Here is a 17917-nt window from a genome sequence, read left to right as displayed (position 1 = left end):
ATGATTCTGAAAGTCACCTTCTTTAATGCTCAATACTTTGACACTTTTCTTTCCCCAGCCATCTGTCTCGTCTCATTCCGCTTTGCCTTTAGAGGTCACTGTTCCTTTGAAGCTCAGCTGCTCTCTAAGCTTCTTTTTTTTTTAATCTGAAGTCTCTTCTTTGTAATCCTGTCTACAACCCACAGATTGGTGTTATGCTAGATTCCCCTGTCAAGGGGAAGTGTGGGAGATGGAGTCATGTTGAAATTTTATTGACCTTTTTTTGTTGACTGATTAAAAACAACTGATGGCGGCGGCTTCAGAGACGCGTACTCTCTCTCACACGTTCACAGCAACACATTTTGTTTCCATCATTTTTTTAGCGTTGCTTAATCTTTTCCTCAGGTTTTTATCTAAGAAATATTAAAACAAATTTTTTGTTGAAATTTGCCATTAGGTGTAAAGTACCAAAGCCTAATTTCTCACTTTAGTGTTTCTTTTTTAATATTATGAAGCATGACCAGACATTTGCAGATACAATTTGATTATTATATTTTTTTATTATGTTCAAACAGAAACACAACAATTATAGAATAACCACTGGCTAAATTCAGCAATTTTCAGGTGCCAATATTGGTGAACTTTAATACCCCTTTAGTTTTTCTTCTCTAATAACTTTGGACCAATAGTTTTAAATGTTAGCAGGTTTTCTGTGTATTTCCATGCAGTATGTGCATGAGGTTTCCACAACAGAGAGGCTCTAGTAGGACAGGGAATCCCTGTTTTGTCTTTTAATCATGAACTAAAAGCTTTTTTATATCTTTTTTCTTTTCAAAACTAAATTATAGAAATAAGATTTATTTCCAAAATTCATACAAGGAGATGAGATCTTGGCTCAATAATGATAAAACAAACAAGTTGTCATCAGTTGGTATAAAGTAGATGAGTTCTCTCTTTTTGCAGCGACAGGAGGTTTTGATTATAATTTGTAGGAGCGAGGGTAAATGGCTGGTTGCTGACTCCTGCTCTCAGCGTTGTTATATTAGGCAGTGGTAATTCTGAAAACTTTTTCTTTTTTTTTTTCAGAATTCACTGAGGCCTAAAATTTTAATCCTAAAAATCTTTATTTCTTGAATTGGACTGCCTATTTGAAGAAATTCTGCTAACTGATAACATTACTTGTTTTTCTAGGGTTTTTGCAGAGCTTTATTTTAGCTCTTTTGAACTGAAAGCAGCTGTTTGTTCATTCGAAAAGAAGCTATGAGGTGATTTAGACACCATAAAGGTGACTCCTGTCTTCATGCCGACACACACAAGTTTCTCTTCCTCTTGGAAACAACTTCCCTCGCTGTTTTGTTCCCTCTATTCCATTTTTTTCCCCCCTATCCCTCACTGTGTTTGCCACCTCGCTAAACACCACCTCCCCCAACTCCAAACATGCACATCACATTTCAGTCCCAGCCCACTGGGAAGCTGTTAAATGGCCATTTACGGTTCCCTCCCAGGGGAACCTGCAGTGCGGGAGTTATGGCTGGGTAGCAGGGAGAAGTGAAGGATACTGCTCCTCTTTGAGCCCCCCCCCCCCCCCCCCCACCTCTCCCCACAGCATCACCCAGAGTGGTGATGGGAGGAAGTGGCGCTGCCTGTGTTCAGACAGGTGCTGGTAATTGGTGTCCAGGAATAGGTGGCATTTTCTGTTGTGTCTTTAGCAGTTTGAATTATGTCTCTTTAAAGCTTCTGCATCGTTAGAAACTAGTCAGTTGACAAGTGCACTTTAATGTGTTATGTTGGTACAGTTTTAGTGTTGTTTGGTTAATTCAATTGAATTCAATTTTATTTTTTATTTGGCAATTAATGATTCATGTCATCTCAAGGCACTTTCCAAAGTCAAATTCAGTCAGATTATACAGATTGGTCAAAAAGTTTCCTATCTAAGGAAACTCAATAGATTGCATCAAGTCTCGACAAGCAGCATTCATTCCTCCTGCACCTACTATTAAGGGAAAAAACAAACAAACAAACAAAGAAAACAGTAAGAACTCCTATGCATCTGTTACATACCTTCCCGTCATCTTACAAAGCTGAAAAGTAGCCTCTTACCTCTCCTCCTTAGTGTCCAACCAGAACCCTATTGAGGATCCTGAAGATTCCCCACTTTGAACGATTTCAGTAATTCTGTTAAACTTTTGCACTGTGTCCATAACTGTTGCCTGTACCAGAGTCAGATTAGAAACGAACATGACACCAATATGATAACATTTGTTTGAGTGGGGCAATTTTGGGTCAGATGGTGGTATTCGGACCCAGTTGGGGATTCTAACAGGAAGTCAAAAACTGGTTTTCGAACTTATAAAGCTGTCTAACGGTGAGCCTCTGGAATGACTCTGTCAAAGCTCTGACCTCAGCCTGTTGTAAATGTATTGGCTATGTTCATCTGGTGGCTTCATGCTGAGAAAGTGACCAATTTAAATGAGCTGTAACATTTCTGATACAAAGAGTGAGCATACACCTAGACATAATTATGGTATGACCTTGTTGACGGCTACAAAAATATGGTACAGAATAGTTTGTCTGCAAGGGGATTTCCGGGAAATATTAGTGGGGATTACGGCTGAACAATATAAAAAAAATCCTACAATAGCAATAACGTTGGTAATTATTGCAATGATGATATCAGCTGTTATAAATGCCTCTTTTCTTCTTTTGTCTCTTTCCCGTCTGTGCTTCCATCACTCTGACCTTTAGCATTTTGTGCGAAGTCATTTATGTCTGGTGTGAGCATCTGCTGCCCTGAGACTCTGTCCAGCTGACTAAATATTACATTAGCATGTACAATGAAAGTTCCTGGCACTTGGAATATTTTAGACATCCATCACTTCACTCCAAACAGTCCTTTTTAATAAGAATATTGCACACACTGATATTGCAATGGCAATATGTACATATTTTTGTGCAATATAGTGCAGCCTTAGCAGGGATGTTTGATGTATTACTTTAATCCTCTGCAGAGTAATCCAGAATAGACTTCCCCAATTCGTCGTTTGTAAAGTAAATTAAGTTGTATAATCTCTCCACTTTGGGGAAAAATAATGGTTCAAATGATCCTTTCTAAGTCCTAACTAAATATGGACCGTAAATATAAAAATCTAATTCATAACACAACTGCAAAGTCCAAAAGATGATTTTTGGTCTTTCACATGCTCAAAGGCGCATTGTGCAAATTTTGAAGTTAAATATTATTTATTTTCTTTCTCATACATGCCCTTACAATTGCCCGACGTGTAAAACGAGTTTTCCTGATTTGTGCCGAATCCTCTGGGGGTGCATGTGGGTGTAAATGCTTTCATTCACCTTGCTACTTTGTTGAGTCTCCACCGCATTTGAGACACAACAAACATGGTTTAACTTCAATATTTATAGCTTTATTACCTTAGAACAAAAAAAAAAAAAAGACTTGTGCAGTTGCAGCGGCAGATGCTTTTCCTTTTCTCCCATGCACCAGCACAACACTGGTGTCATTTCAACTTGTAGCCAGAGGGGGCAGACTTGTGCAAAAACTCTGAAACTTGCGCCATGCTCCTTTAAACATCAGAAAATGAGACCCAAGAGTAATGTCATTGCTTTTGTTTGTGTAGTTCATCAACCGGGTGTCCTGGAGGAGATCATTCATAACTTGGACTACTGTGATATTCTCGTGTTGGGGGAGGAGCTAAATCCAAAGCAAGAATCTCTGCAGCTGCAGCTAAGCTCACTGCTGGGAAAACATCTGGACGCCACCAACTCCACATCGGGCATGTCCATATATGGTAGGTTACCAACATTAAAACCACACTGGTGCATCTGGAGGTGTGGAAAACCTTCAGTAACAATCTATCTGCGGTCCCTGTCCTCAGGCGTGGACTCCATGGCAAACTATGAACAGGTGATCAGGGAGGTACATTACTACCACCTGCAGCCTGGACAGCTGACGGAGAGGAGGTTCCGACTGACATGCTCAGAGCTCAACGGGCGCTACACCAGCAATGAGTTTACCCTGGAGGTCAGCCATCCAGCCCCTTTATAGAGTTGTCTTTCTTTATTATTTGTTTTTCTCTGTAGCTTGTTAGACGTTTTATTGCTCGCATACGTTTTACCTGCCATTATTATGCCTCTGTGGGTCCTTTGGACTTCAAATCATCCATTTGTTGAAATCTGAGGAAATAAAAAGCATAGGCGGCACCAGTTTGAATCTAATTTAAGATAAATAAGACGAAATGTTTGCTTCGGGTCTAAATGAAAACGGCTTCAGAAATGGAGCTACTCGGAGCAGGCATTTTGCCAGCCGCATTGGGGATTTTATTGGAGACACTTTTAGAGCACGGCTTCATTGCCCGCTTCTTTTGAGAGCAAAGAGTGCAAGTTTGAATGTCTCTCTGCCACATAATAGGTTCAATAATGGCAATTACACCAGAATCAAAGAGAACACAAACATGAATTTCCCTGGTTGCAGCGAAACAAATCTTAGGAATTGCTGCTGTTTGTCATCTGACAAATAACATGAAGTCCAAATAGTTGTTTGCTCGTTTCACACATTGTTTCACATCTGTGACTAAGCCAGAAAGTAGAAAGGACAGTGTTAGATAAACTGCTGGTGAAAGTAATTATTAATCATAGTAAACAGTCTCTATGTGAACACCAACATTATTGCGATTAATACAATTTTACTGAGTGCATTGGTTTTAACCATTATGTAGACACACTAATATGCTGTCCCTGATGAAAAGTGAAGCCCCTTCAGGAAATGTCCCAGTTTGGATGTAATGTGGTACACATTCGCACAATGGCTCCAGAAGGCATCAGTGGTGGCAACATGGTTAGTCCGATGTTGTTGCCGGCATCGGCAGGGAGAGTCCATGAAAACAGTGACTGATGCAGAGAATGCCTTGTAGTTGCATTAAATGCATTAGCATCACTTCATAGGTATTTGTTTTGGGTCATATTGTTTGTAAGCACGAGGCCGAGAGATCATATTAGCCAAATACCTGTCCCAGGGGGTGTAATCTATAGGAACAAGGGTAAGACGAGGTCTGTAAGTTCCCTCTGGTTCTCCCCGATTCCAGAACTTCACATCTGCATGTCTCACATCCCAGGTACAATACGAACTCCCACCCCCTAAAATATAGACTCTGAGATTGATGTCACACCTGGGTAGAGCATGTTCTAGCTACAATTTGCTGAATTTTTCTGAATTTTGTAAATCACAATGTGTGACCCTGGTTTAAAACATAAACCGTGAGATATAAAGGGTGCAGCCTTCACCACTGTTCTATCTATAACTTGGAGCTGCTGGGAGATGTCTTGACTATCCAATTTCAGGGGCTCTTTTTCTTGCAGTGTGCACTGGGAACTTTGGCAGGGTGCAAACATAACGCATCATAGAACATCTATGTGGTATCCTGTAACCCTGGTGACCTTTGCTCACGGTTTTAAGTGACCGCTTGATGCTACAGAGCTGCATGTGACGTGTTGATGTATAGTTGATGCAACCAATAATGTTTGCTTGAGACGTGGCAGCTCCTTGTAAATCAAATCGCTAACATATAGCTCAATGATCAACATGTGGACCAAATTGTTGTACAACCAAATCAGGCCGTTCATTCAAGTTTTTAGAATTGTTATTGTCAGTGAGAGAAGATAGAACAGAATAAAATAGAAATACCTTTATTGTCCCACAATAGGGACATTCAGGCGTGAAAGTGGCAAAAACAGGTCCATGGTCTCTAGGATACCCTAGAGACCATGGAATATTCAGGTAAAAAAATGCAACAGTTGATTTACAGGACGACATGAGAAAACTATGCAATATGCATGTTTAAACAGGCTAGAACCACCCTTTTTCTTATTATGGGATATGTTTTAGGGAGTTAGGTTAAGAAAAGGAGAAATGATATGTTGTAAAGTTACAGCTGAGAGCAATGTGGATGATGTTGTTTCACTCTTCTTACAAACTGAACCAAAGAGCATGCAGACTATTCTCTTTGTCACACAGACTGGTCAAAGGCTAAGCTGCGTTTAGACCAAACGCTTTTTGAGCATCAAGGGCATCGGTGTTTACATGCAAAGTCTATGGTGGACGCACCCCAAGGGGCTTCCAGATGTCTGGCAGTGCGTCACGCACCTCTTGTGTTTTGAAGCTTTCTGAGCGTTTTGTGCCGCCCGTTGGGTTTGACGCACTTTAAGTGCCTCTAGAGCGGCTGATGCAAGAGTTGGAAAATCTGAACCTTTGCAGCTGGAAACGGGACGTCAGCCAATCAGAGACGCCGCTGTGTGGCGTAGTGGAGATGCGGGCACCGATGTCGGTCAGCAGGTTATCACACTGGGCTGGAGTGCGACATAAATAGCACTGAAAGCACCCTTATCTACTCGCAGGTCCTTGCAGTAGGTGGTAAAACTCATAATGATCCGGTGAATCCAGACACGTCCCAGAGGCGTCTGACGACAACGTTCTCTAGCTTCACTCAGTAAATAAAACCAAGCCACTCTCTCAGTTTCATCCGCAATTTTACAAAGAGTCTGGCAGAGGAAAATAACAGGGTAGCTCCTCCCCACGGGCGTCACTTTGCCAGATACACCATCAGAACATTGAGGCTCTAGACAGTACGTCTGACTTTAATGTGCACAAGCGTCCAAGTTAAGGTGTTTAACGCCTTTTTGACGCTCAAAAAGCGTTTGGTCTGAACGCAGCACATGAGAATGAGCACGTCAGAAAATCAGTTTGTTGCAGATGTACACTTTCAACAGCAGTGAGACGCCGTTGTCACATTAAGAAAACATGGCACGGAGCAAATCCTCCAACGTCCACTTCCTTTGAAGCATTTTACACTAAAGCAGGTTTCTCTAACAGCAAAAATATTCACTCATGCTCTAAAAGTTGGCTACCACTTCTTACCTGATGAGTAAGCCGCAGTTTGTTTATGTCCGCGAATGGAACAAAAATTCCCTTTCCTCCAGTTTACCTGAAGGAAACATCTTTTTGGGTTAAATGGTTTAAACAGTTAGTGCCAGGAATCCTGTCTGAATCTGCTTTCTTCTGTCCTCCACCCAGCTGAACGTCTGGCACAGCTCAGAAACAGGGGAGCACATCAGCCACATGGTGGCCCCGCCTCAGTACATGCAGGTGGTCCACCATCCATCCATGATCAGCGACCTATACCCCAACCACGCTTCAGGTAGGAAAAGACGTTTGTGAGATTTCTGCACCAAACAGCAAAGGGAGCGTCACTCCAATGACTCAGATTGTATTCAGTCTTGTTACAATCACGACAATCAATGATTCATTGGGATTCATGTAACTAACACAAAGCATGGCAATGGCATAAAGTGCAGGGGAAAATACACTTTGTTTATTAATAAAAATGTTACAAACAAAATTAAAAAAATATATATGTGCATATTTGCATTCCGCCCTGCTGAGTCAGTACCTCCTACCATAATCATCTATTGCAGCAATTTCAGCTACAAGTCTGTTGGGGTTTGTCTCTATCAGCTCTGCAGAGCTTAAGCTCAGTCGGACCGGATAGAGAGTGCCTGTAAAACAGGACCTGGACTTAAATTCTAACACGTGATGCTTGGAACTTAACCATTGCAGTAACTTTGACTGTTTCTTTCAGTGTTATTCTGGTTGTAGCTCTATCCATTCCTTTGTATTTAATGCACAGCTAATTGTTGTACCAAATATAAAAAAAAAAAAAATTGAGTAGGTGCCCTGGATGCGTTCTTCTGGGCGGGTTCTCCAGAGGACCTACTCAATTATTTATTTTTTTCTACCTGAATTATTGAGATCCATCAGAACATAAACAATGTACTGTATTTTATTCAGGGGTATCAGAGTAAGGGGCGCTGTATACGAGTGCACGCCACACGTTTTACTAGCAAGTCATTTTAAAAACCAGTCTTGTTCCTTTCGATTTACAGGTGTTCTCACCACACACAATCCCAACAAAATGCATTGAGATTTATGATGAGACAAAATGTGAAAAGCCTTGTTGTTATGGGAGAAACCAAGCGGATGATTTGTGTGCTCGCAGTCTTAGCGATGCACTGATGAATAATCTGAAAGGAAACCCAGGCAGACCAAATTAATAATGCTGAAAGCCTGACTCTGAAAAAGCAAAGCTGCTGGATACTTAAAATAAAAAAAATCATGTCAGCTATCCGTCTCGGGGTGAAGACACAACGAAATCCAAGGGAATGCTCAGTTCTCCATTCTAAGTTTGTTTATGACTCGGCTGCTCAAAGGGCTGCTTTCGAACACGTCTCTTTCTCCTCCCTCTGAGCATCCGAGTGATCTGAGGTAAAAAAAAAAGAAGAAATGTTTAAAAAAAAGCGGGGGGGGGGCGGAGGAGGGGAGCTGGTCTAAATCTACCACATGTGATTTAATTATTCATCAGACTCTAATGGATTCTACTTAGAGTCCTGGAGAGTTCAGTGGCTGAGGCTGTTAATGGAGCAGAGAGCAGTAGCGTGTGTCCGTGGAAGGAGGTCAGAGGAGCAAAGAGGGCGGAGAGCGGCAGAGCAATCAGCGCACGGCAAAACTTAAAACCTAAACGCTGAACAAAGAGACATTCCCAACCGCTCTGGCTGCAGTGGCTGCGTCGCGTCTTGGGTATCAGCGAATCTGAGGGGGGTCGGAGACGCACAGACCTTCAAGTTACTTAGAGGGGGGTTGCGTGGAGTATCACTCACAAGATCAAAGGCCCCGAGTCTCGATGTGAAAACCTACAAACTAGACAGAATCAAGCGAAGAGTGCTCTGTGAGTCGTGGTCTCATTAACCACGCGCTTCCACTCACCAGGAAGGGCTGCTGGAGAGCGGGCCGGCACGGAGAAGTCACGCTTCTCACAGAAGGCTGGAGATCAGAGTGAGCCAAATAAACAGCTTCAGTTCAAGAGCCCTGCCTCAGCGCGTGCTGCAACGCCATCATGTGCCTCTGTAGTCTCCCATCACAGCTTCTTATAAGTAGAGATAACTTTAAAAATGTAGATTAAATATGATTATTTTCATTTTTTAGCTCCTACCTCTGAGACAAAAAGCTGCTCTTCTAGATAATAAATGCATTTTCAGATTTCTCTGCAGTCCGCTTCAGCAAAGTTTTTTTTTTTTTTTTTAGGGTCCACAAATACAGAGAGTCCAACGAGCATCTGCTCCATTTTCAGAATAAAACATTTCGCACAGAGATGTTTATCATGTCGTCGCATTAATATCAAACGGGCCAACTCGTTCCAGCATGCTCATGTGAGGACAGAGACGGCAAAGCTCCATGAAACTGTTTGGGAGCAAAGAGCAACATTTCAGACAGCACACACCTCTGCTGGCTTAAGTACAGCATATATGCTCAGAAACAGACTTGTCTGGAGGAGGTATTAGGATAAGATCTCTACAGCATCTTGCAGAATTATACATACCCTTTGAACTTTTCCTGTATTATATTGGGATTTAAGAAGAGAGACAGTGAATAAAAAAATTAAGCTTGATTTTCAATATTTTTTTATGAAAAAAAATCATATTCAGCCCCCTCCAGACCAGGGGAATCACTTGCCTTCAGAATCAGAAGTTTAATTTCATCCCTGCCTTTCACCTTCCAGCAGAACAAAGACCTCAGAGATACACCCAGAGCTAAAACGGAATGGGTTTGAAATCAGGCATTAGAATGGCCTAGTCAAAGTTCAGGTCTAAATCCAGCTGAGTATCTATGGCAAAACCAGCAAACGTTCACATATGCTCTCCATTGAATCTGACTGAGCTAAGGCTGCTTTGCATTTACAAATTGCTGACTCAGGATTGCAGAATAGAAATGTTTGGCACACTATTTAAACATTTATCAGAAAAAAATAGATATAATTTTTTTTCTTGTAGTTTGTAGTTTGTAATGTCAAAAAGTTCAAGGGCTGTGAATACTTCATGACTTTCTTCCCACTTTGTGAGCGGTGTGGGGACGTTTGTATGCACCAATACTCTAATTAAGCTGATAGGAGTTCTCAAGAATCGGATTTCAAGGTAGTCTGTCGAGCTCCACCTTTAAATACAATGAATTTAAAAATCACAATTTGAAGATATTTTCTGCTGCATACTGGTGCCCTAAAGCTACCGTCCATCCCTGAAAGCTTTATCGCCGCTGTCCATCTCTACTGATTAGGTTGAGTTTATGAGAGTCAACCAAAGCAGTGAAGATCGGGATTAAGCCACAGTTTGAGCCCAGGTGGAAAATGCCGAGCTGGAGTATTGCGTTTTTTTTCCCCCGATTAGTCACTTCCAGGACCTCATCATTTCAGGCATGGATAGTTGGAAATAAATAACAGTTTGTGCTGCTTACAGTTTAAACAAAGATAATTGTAGATCCACACACCAACCCAGGTCTGGTAAGAGCAATAAATGGTTAAACATACCTGAGGGAGATTATGAAAAGTGCAAAGGAAAAAAAAAAACAGTTTTAGTTTTAAGGGAATTGGTATAAAAAGATTCTCAAATTTTCCAAAAAATGTAATAAAAGAAAAGAAGAGGCCCATTCTGACAGAAACAATGTAATGTGATTTAAGCTTCTGATTGGTGGAACAGTTGAAGAGAAATGGCCTCTTAACCTGTAACCTGAGTAAAAATCATGTGACAGATTTGATGACTTAAGACTCGACTCGATAAAAACCATAGAACATGTAGAACTTGACTTGGACTTTCACATATTTGACTTCAGTTGTACTTAAATTGTTTGACTGGGGAAAAAAAACTTGAGCACTTTAATCAATCACAAAGTGTGCTTCAACAGTGCTGGTCCTGGCCGGCATCCGTGGTGCTATGCCAGGCACTGTATCCAGCTCACTCCTGACCATATGCCAGTACGTTATCCACCAGCACACTGCATCTACTGCTATGCTTACAAGTTTTTCGACTGCATCCTATCGTGACAGCAAAGACTCCGACAGGGGTGGACAGTTGGAGAAAAAAAACAAGGGGAAGAAAGCTGTGTGCAACATCACTCAAAGACTTGGCCTACTATGGCCTGCTATGCTGCACAACCCTGCACAATACTGTTAAGGCATTTTTAGTCAGATTTTAACTCCAAACAGATGCTTGGACTGTTCCTTAACTACAAGCCTGGAAACAGCAGCATGAGCACTGTCAGCGGGCATATCGACAGTAAGCATGATTTGTAAGCTGCCACAACTGTTTAGACATCCTGTTGGGTGTTGGACCCCGTGCAAAATGCTCTTACGTAGAGAGGAACTCCTGATGTCTTCCCTGAGGGAAAAATTGAAGTGATTTTTCTTTAATTATCATAATAATGATCAAAATTCAAAACTTTTCACTATACAAACTTTTCCAGCATGTCAGACATGTGAGTCACCCACAGGAAATGCACTCTTTGTCTTTTTTTTTTTTTTACTTAAAGGCCCAGTGTGTATCATTTACTCCCATCTGGTGGTGCACTAAATACATTGCAAGTCACCGAGAAGTGCATAATAATCATGGAAGCCGTGGAGTGTCATAAATGTGATAATGGCAACATCTTACACAAGTTCAGGTGTCCTATCAGGTGTTAGCTAACAAAAACACGAGTCGTTTCTGTCGGGAGGACAGAGTAGGTGCTGGACTACACTGCCCTGTTTCTACTATAACGGCAAAATAAACTTCACTGTTATATTGAATTAACTTACCTGTCCAGCAGAAGGCCTTCAACCTACGCATACATGTTAAAAAGCCCCTCTCCCTCATGTATTCTCTCCAGGCCACCTGTATATATTAGCTACGCTGATGTAGACTTTCATTTTCTCCTGGTTATTACTTCTTTTTCTTTTCTTGGTTACTTTCTCTTCCCTCTCGCTGGGAAAAGAGTATGGATTGTCCTCCATTTCATCAGAAAACGGCAAATAGAATGATCTACTGTCGTCTTTGCTTGTTTTATACTCCTCCGCCGACAAGATCTGTTCACATACAGGTAAAACGCATGAGGCAAACAAGTTTGTCCCCTTTTGGCTACTATAATTAAAAATGTTGACGCATCATGTATTTAGAAACAACTCATTCTAAGCTACGAGAACGCTTTCAGTTTTGATGCAATTGTTATCATACTTAGGCAGAATAAGTATTTCTGAAAGTAATACTTGGTTTTTGCTAATATAGAGCCAAATTGGTTACACACAGTCCCTTTAGGTTTTAATACAGCCACAGAAGATCCTCTATATAGTGTCTCTTATACATTTCTAGAATCATTTAAAGTTAGCTGTATTGATTGCTGGCCAGTTTAAAGGAACTTTTAATAACAACAGCTCTAACACAAGAGAGAGAGAGCTATGGAGAGTGGTCGGTCAGCTACAGTACGGAGGCAACAACATCTGACGTTATTCTACCCTTTAAACCTAAACAAAGAATGATGTGTCGATGTTCATAATGTGATTATTGTGTGGTTAATGTTATCTTAACAACTTCTCACTAATTTATTCATGGTGCCAGGAAAGGTTCTAACTCAGACCCAAAAATTATTACAGAACAGCATTTAAATCAGATGTTTAACACTACAACCTGCTAAGCTTGCAATAGTAAAGTTACATGGTAACATTCTCAATATTCCCCTCATTAAAATGTAATGATTCTATCTAGCATAGTATGTATGCTTGAACAATCTCTGAGTTTTGGGACTGGAGCTAAACTAAGGCAGAGCATCCAAGCTGGTGGATAGGAGCACCTGATTCATGTCTAATAACATCAACCCAATCACATAGGTTTTTTTTTTCTATGTTTGAATAAATAATTCAAATAGTTGTTTTGATAATCTGATGTTAATCATGAATATTGTAAAAGCTGCTTTGTGCTGTTACCATGGATACCATTTTTTATTGCGTATAAAAAAAGGCTTTTCTATTTTATCATGGGTCCCGTTTTTGTTATTATTTAGTGTAGAAAGCAACATCAGCGCTGCTTTTCAGACCTTTTTTGAAGTTCAGTTCCTTTTCCTTGTTGTTCTGGTAAGTAGAAATTCAACAATGATTAGTTATCACTTTGTGATTAAAATATGTGTGTCGCCAAATTACTTTTAAACTTGAAGGTTGTGACTCGGACGTGACTCTGGACTTGAAATGGGGACTTTTTAATAAAGTATGTATACTCAGGACTTGACTCAGCACTTAGGTGAAAAGACTGGAGACGTGTGACTTGGTCCCATGTCTGCATAATTACTCCTGAAAAACTGAAACCAAGATGCTGCTCTACCAAGCTAAGACAGCAAAACAAACCCACACTAAATCATATCAAGTTATTAGAGAGAAACATGTCTGGGCTGCACCCCATCGGCCTCATCTGACAGCTTCCTCTCATCCTGTGCTCAGGCGTACCGAGCGCTGCTACTGTGGTGATCGTCATGTGCATCGCCGCCCTGGTGGCGGTGGTGGTGCTGGGCATATACCGCATCCATGTGACCCACCAGCAGGAGGTGAGGCAGGTGGAGACCACGAAGGAGGCGGACGCAAACTGGGACCACTCGGCTCTGACGATTACAGTCAACCCCATGGAGGTAGGAGGAGGTAGAAATGTTATCAAAATGCATAGAAATGTAGTGATTTTGCTTAAATGTTTATCTTTCCACAGGAAATGGCAGCCATGTTGTTTTTACAATAAGGAAACTCGATAGTCACAAGTACAAAAGTACAAATTGCCAAAAGATCAAAATGTTCAGCAGCTACTAAAGTCCAGTCTCTGCTGTTTATACCCAGGTTAATACCCAACACATATCAGGATAAAACACTGTTGTTTTTTCTAATTGCTTCTTGCAGCATTTGGTCTTCTTTTAGTTAATTTCAAAGCACCTCACTAACTATGAAAATACCTTACATTCAGTCTTCTTCCCTAAGGAACAACTTCCTCACTGGAAACAGTGATTTTGTCTCAAGTTGCACTTAACTGAGGTGTGTTCATTGACTGGAAAAGGATTGGAATTTTTATTTTTCTACTGAGCTAACACTGGACAGAGCCAGCCAAGCTAGTCAGTAGGAAGGCTAATGGAAAATAGCAGATCTTTGTTCTCCATCTCTACTGCCGAGTTTTGTGCTTTCCTAGTCCTTTTATTGCTTTGGACTCAAAAATGCCACCATTTCTAAACTAGTAGGATTAGTTTTAAACCTTTTTGTTAGCTAAACGTATAAACGAACAATACAACGACAATAAAGAATGAGATGCTCTGAATTATGCAGAGACCTTGGCTAAAAATAAATCCCGTCTAACTCATTATACTTGCTTATACCTAAAGCCTGGGAATGTCTCTGAACTATCAATAAATAAAACAAGACTTGATAAAAATGTGTCGAAAAGTCTTTTGATCAAAAGCCAACTGCCTGGCTCCGCTTTGGCATGCTGTTGTGATGCATGCGAGCGTGCCACAACAGCTTGGCAGACCTTATCCTAGCTGACAAGAAAGCACTCCTCCTGTTTGTTTTGGGACACCAAGAGAGCCATTAATCCACAAAATGTAAGACTTAATCATGTTTCAGGGACAGAGGACTGCGACTACTAACGACTCCCATCAGGACTTATTGCTAATCACCACTTTACCTGCTTTGTTCTGTAAAGTACATCTGCCCCGCAGTGCGTGACAAGTACAGCTCAAACTAGATACGTATACAGTATACAATGCATCAACAGACACGTTAGCTTTAATTTGAACTGACATTTTCCAGTTTAAGTCAATTAGAAAAACAAGAATTATTTTGGTTTGCTGACTACCAGAGTCATGAGTAGAAGTTTTTTTTCTGAATAATTTTAACTTAATTACTTAATTTTTAAAGTCAGAAGTTTAAACCATGATTACTAAACAGTTTGGGAAATCTGTATGATTGGCTTTGTAAGCTTCTGATTTGGATTCATCTTGGAGGATTGGATTGTGAGCACACTACTTCCTTAAGACGAGTCATGGATAAATAAAATGCAATTAAAAGATATCAGGAAGAAAATTGTTAGTTACAACTGGGGGGGGGGGTCTTGCAAGCCTGAGAACACCACCCCACTGGGAGGTATGGGGGTGGCAGTAATCATGTTGTGGGAGTGTTTACCAAAATAGATGGCCATTATGAGGATATACTGAGTTAACTTAATGTTTGGGCAACAATGGGTCTTCCAAAAAGACAATGGCTTCATCCGAATACCCTTAATAATAGCTTCTAGCTCCTCTTCCTTAACTTTTCACGAGGTCAACAGTATAAACTCTATTGTGTGGAGGAAAGGAGCACTCCGACGTCATTACGTGACGGAAACACACATGAATGATGCGAGCCAAATACGGGCCTACAGCCTTCTGAAAATGAACTACAAAGCGTGCGCTCTCTTTTCTCCGGACCTTTTTGCTGATTTCTGTGAGGGCGCTGTGGTGATACATGGTGTCACACAGAGGATTGTGGGATACCTTAAGGCTTCTTAGTGCCGGTAAGGGACTTCCAGGGTTCCTATGCAAAACTAGCCACGGGAGGGAGCTACCTCTTTCCTTACTGACTGCACTATTCGGAGAGCACTTATCATGGCGACCGTTAACACACTTCCAGTTTGGCTAAAGAATCCTTGCTACAGGATATTCGGATTGAGCCAATGCCCTAAACCTTAAAGTTACAACGTGACTTAAGAACAAGGGGATCAATGATTTGGCCGCACAAAGCCCTGAACAGGTGTGTGTGAGCAAGGCAGCCTACAAACCTGACTCAGTTACACGACTTCAGTCTGGAGGAATGGGCCAGAGTCCTAGCAAGCTGCTGTGAGAAATTCTGGGAAAACGTCTGAGCCCATTCGTAGAGTTTAAAAATAAAATTTTCCAGTCCAAAATAGATCTTTGTTAACCGCTAAACAACAACAAAAAAAAAATCTGTAAAGTATTTCCTTTTTGACAAAGCTTATAGTTAAAGTGGCTTTGGTTACCCTGAGCTATCTCTGTAGTTATCCTGCTATAGGCTTAGGCTGCTGGAGGACATTAGGGTCTATTTTTCCTCACTCTGCTGAGTTTTCCTACTGTTCTCAAATTTGCATTGTTTGTTGTTATTTCAGCTTTTAACATTTCGTTCTTTGTCATTTTTTTCTTCATAGTAGGTACGCCTGGTCTGGTGTTTTGTTAACTGTAACGTCATCCAGGGGAGGCAGATCATCCACTATTACCATATAACGTAGAAAGTGTTCCTGGATCAGTGTGTGTTTCTGAGCTTGTTTGTCTCTGCTCTGTCTTCTCTAACTCCGAGTCGGTCGAGGCAGATGACCGTTTACACTGAGGCTGGTTCTGCTGGGGGGTTTTCCTTCCCGTTAAAGGGGAGTTTTTCTTTCCACTGTCGCTTCATGCTTGCTCAGTATGAGGGATTGCTGCAAAACCATCGACAATGCAGATGACTCTCCCTGTGGCTCTACGCTCTTTCAGGAGGAGTGAATGCTGCTTGTCAAGACTTGATGCAATCTACTGGGTTTCCTTAGATAGGAAACTTTTTGACCAATCTGTATGATTTGATTGAATTTGACTTCGTAATGTGCCTTGAGATGACATGTGCTGTGAATTGGTACTATATAAATAAAATGTAATTGAACATTTTTTTATTATTTTCTCCTCCATTATTCTGGCATATAGCAACTACAAATAATTTGGGTAATCCTAACTGATTTAAAGAAGAAAAGTTTTAGTCTGATTGAATGTTTTATGATGACAAGTAAATAGTTTTGTGTATTTCCATCACTCACCACAGAACCTGGAGACCCACACCACAGGAGAGGAGGAGGCCAGTGAGGTGGATGAGGAAGAAGAAGAGGAGGAAGATGATGAGGATGAGGAGGACGATGAAGTCACCAGTGACGAGTCAGACGACAGCGAGGAGGAAGTGGACGTCCAGCTACCCAGGATGCAACGCTTGAGCGAGAAGACCCAAAGATGGGACAAAACAACAATATGCTATTGAAAATACACATTCACACACTTATACTCTCACTCTCCCCCTACACACCATACACACACACACACATACACACAAACACACACACACACACACACACACACCTTCTGCAACACATCCTTAATGAAATCTCACATCAGATGGCTGTAAACAAAAACAAAATGGAACTTTGCGTGCTTGAAAAAAATGAAGTATCGCTGCCCCCTAGTGGAAGATTAAATGAAAACACAGATCAGAGAAATAATGGGACACTAGAAGTGCTTCTCAATAAATAAAGGTCACCAAACCTGGGTCACCGTCGAACAGATGGCATCTCTCCCTCATTTCTGCAGTTTGAAGTGAGAACAAGTTGTTATGAAACCCATTTTTTTGCTGACTCGCCACCATCCACCCAGTTCGATATGTAAAAGTTCACAGTGAGATTTTGGATGTCCCTCAATTAAAAATGCAAAACAGCCTTTATTTAAAAGAAAAATTAGAATTGCAAAAGTAAAGAAAATAATACTATTTTTTTGGTTTGTATACTTATTATTTATCTGTCTTTATTCTAGCCAGTATGGCGAAGCCAGGTGATTTTACAGAAAAAGCATATTTTCAATGGTATTTAAAAAAAAAGAAAAAAAAAAAAAGAAAAAAGATCAATGTGCTGTTTCAGATGTCATGTAGAATTAGCAGCCAGGTCTACGTTTTGGGTTCTTGGGAAAGGAAGAGGCGTCTCCTTGTACATTTTTATACCCTCCCTTCTTGTAAATATCAATTATAGTAGGTGACACCCTTCCTCATCTATCTCCTTTATCACCATCCTGAAATCTCCCACAGCCCTCCTCTCTCCACCTGCACACACGTCCCCTCCTCATATGTACGGACACACGCTGATCCCTTAGCCTGCAAGGACAAAACCCAGTGATGCTTTTTTCCTCTAAACTGGTTCCAAGACTAACTGAGATCTACAGCAGGGTTTATTTTGATTGAACTGGTGGAGCACCCAAAAACCTCTTTGCTGG

General features: G+C 41.0%; 1 protein-coding gene across 1 annotated transcript in view; it reads left to right on the top strand.

The window, feature by feature from the left end:
• LOC105926742 (calsyntenin-2) overlaps positions 1-17528 on the top strand; it is a 400538-nt gene extending 383010 nt beyond the window's left edge. Inside the window, exons 13-17 of the mRNA XM_036150228.1 lie at positions 3615-3785; positions 3873-4018; positions 7064-7187; positions 13335-13519; positions 16710-17528. Coding sequence (XP_036006121.1) covers positions 3615-3785; positions 3873-4018; positions 7064-7187; positions 13335-13519; positions 16710-16919 — 836 coding nt within the window. The 3' untranslated portion in view covers positions 16920-17528. The remainder of the gene's footprint in view (positions 1-3614; positions 3786-3872; positions 4019-7063; positions 7188-13334; positions 13520-16709) is intronic.
• Positions 17529-17917: the final 389 nt, after the last annotated feature.

The sequence above is a fragment of the Fundulus heteroclitus genome, chromosome 18 (genome assembly GCF_011125445.2).
Source record: "Fundulus heteroclitus isolate FHET01 chromosome 18, MU-UCD_Fhet_4.1, whole genome shotgun sequence".
NCBI classification, from domain to species: domain Eukaryota; kingdom Metazoa; phylum Chordata; class Actinopteri; order Cyprinodontiformes; family Fundulidae; genus Fundulus; species Fundulus heteroclitus.
This window is presented reverse-complemented; position numbering and strand designations above follow the sequence as displayed.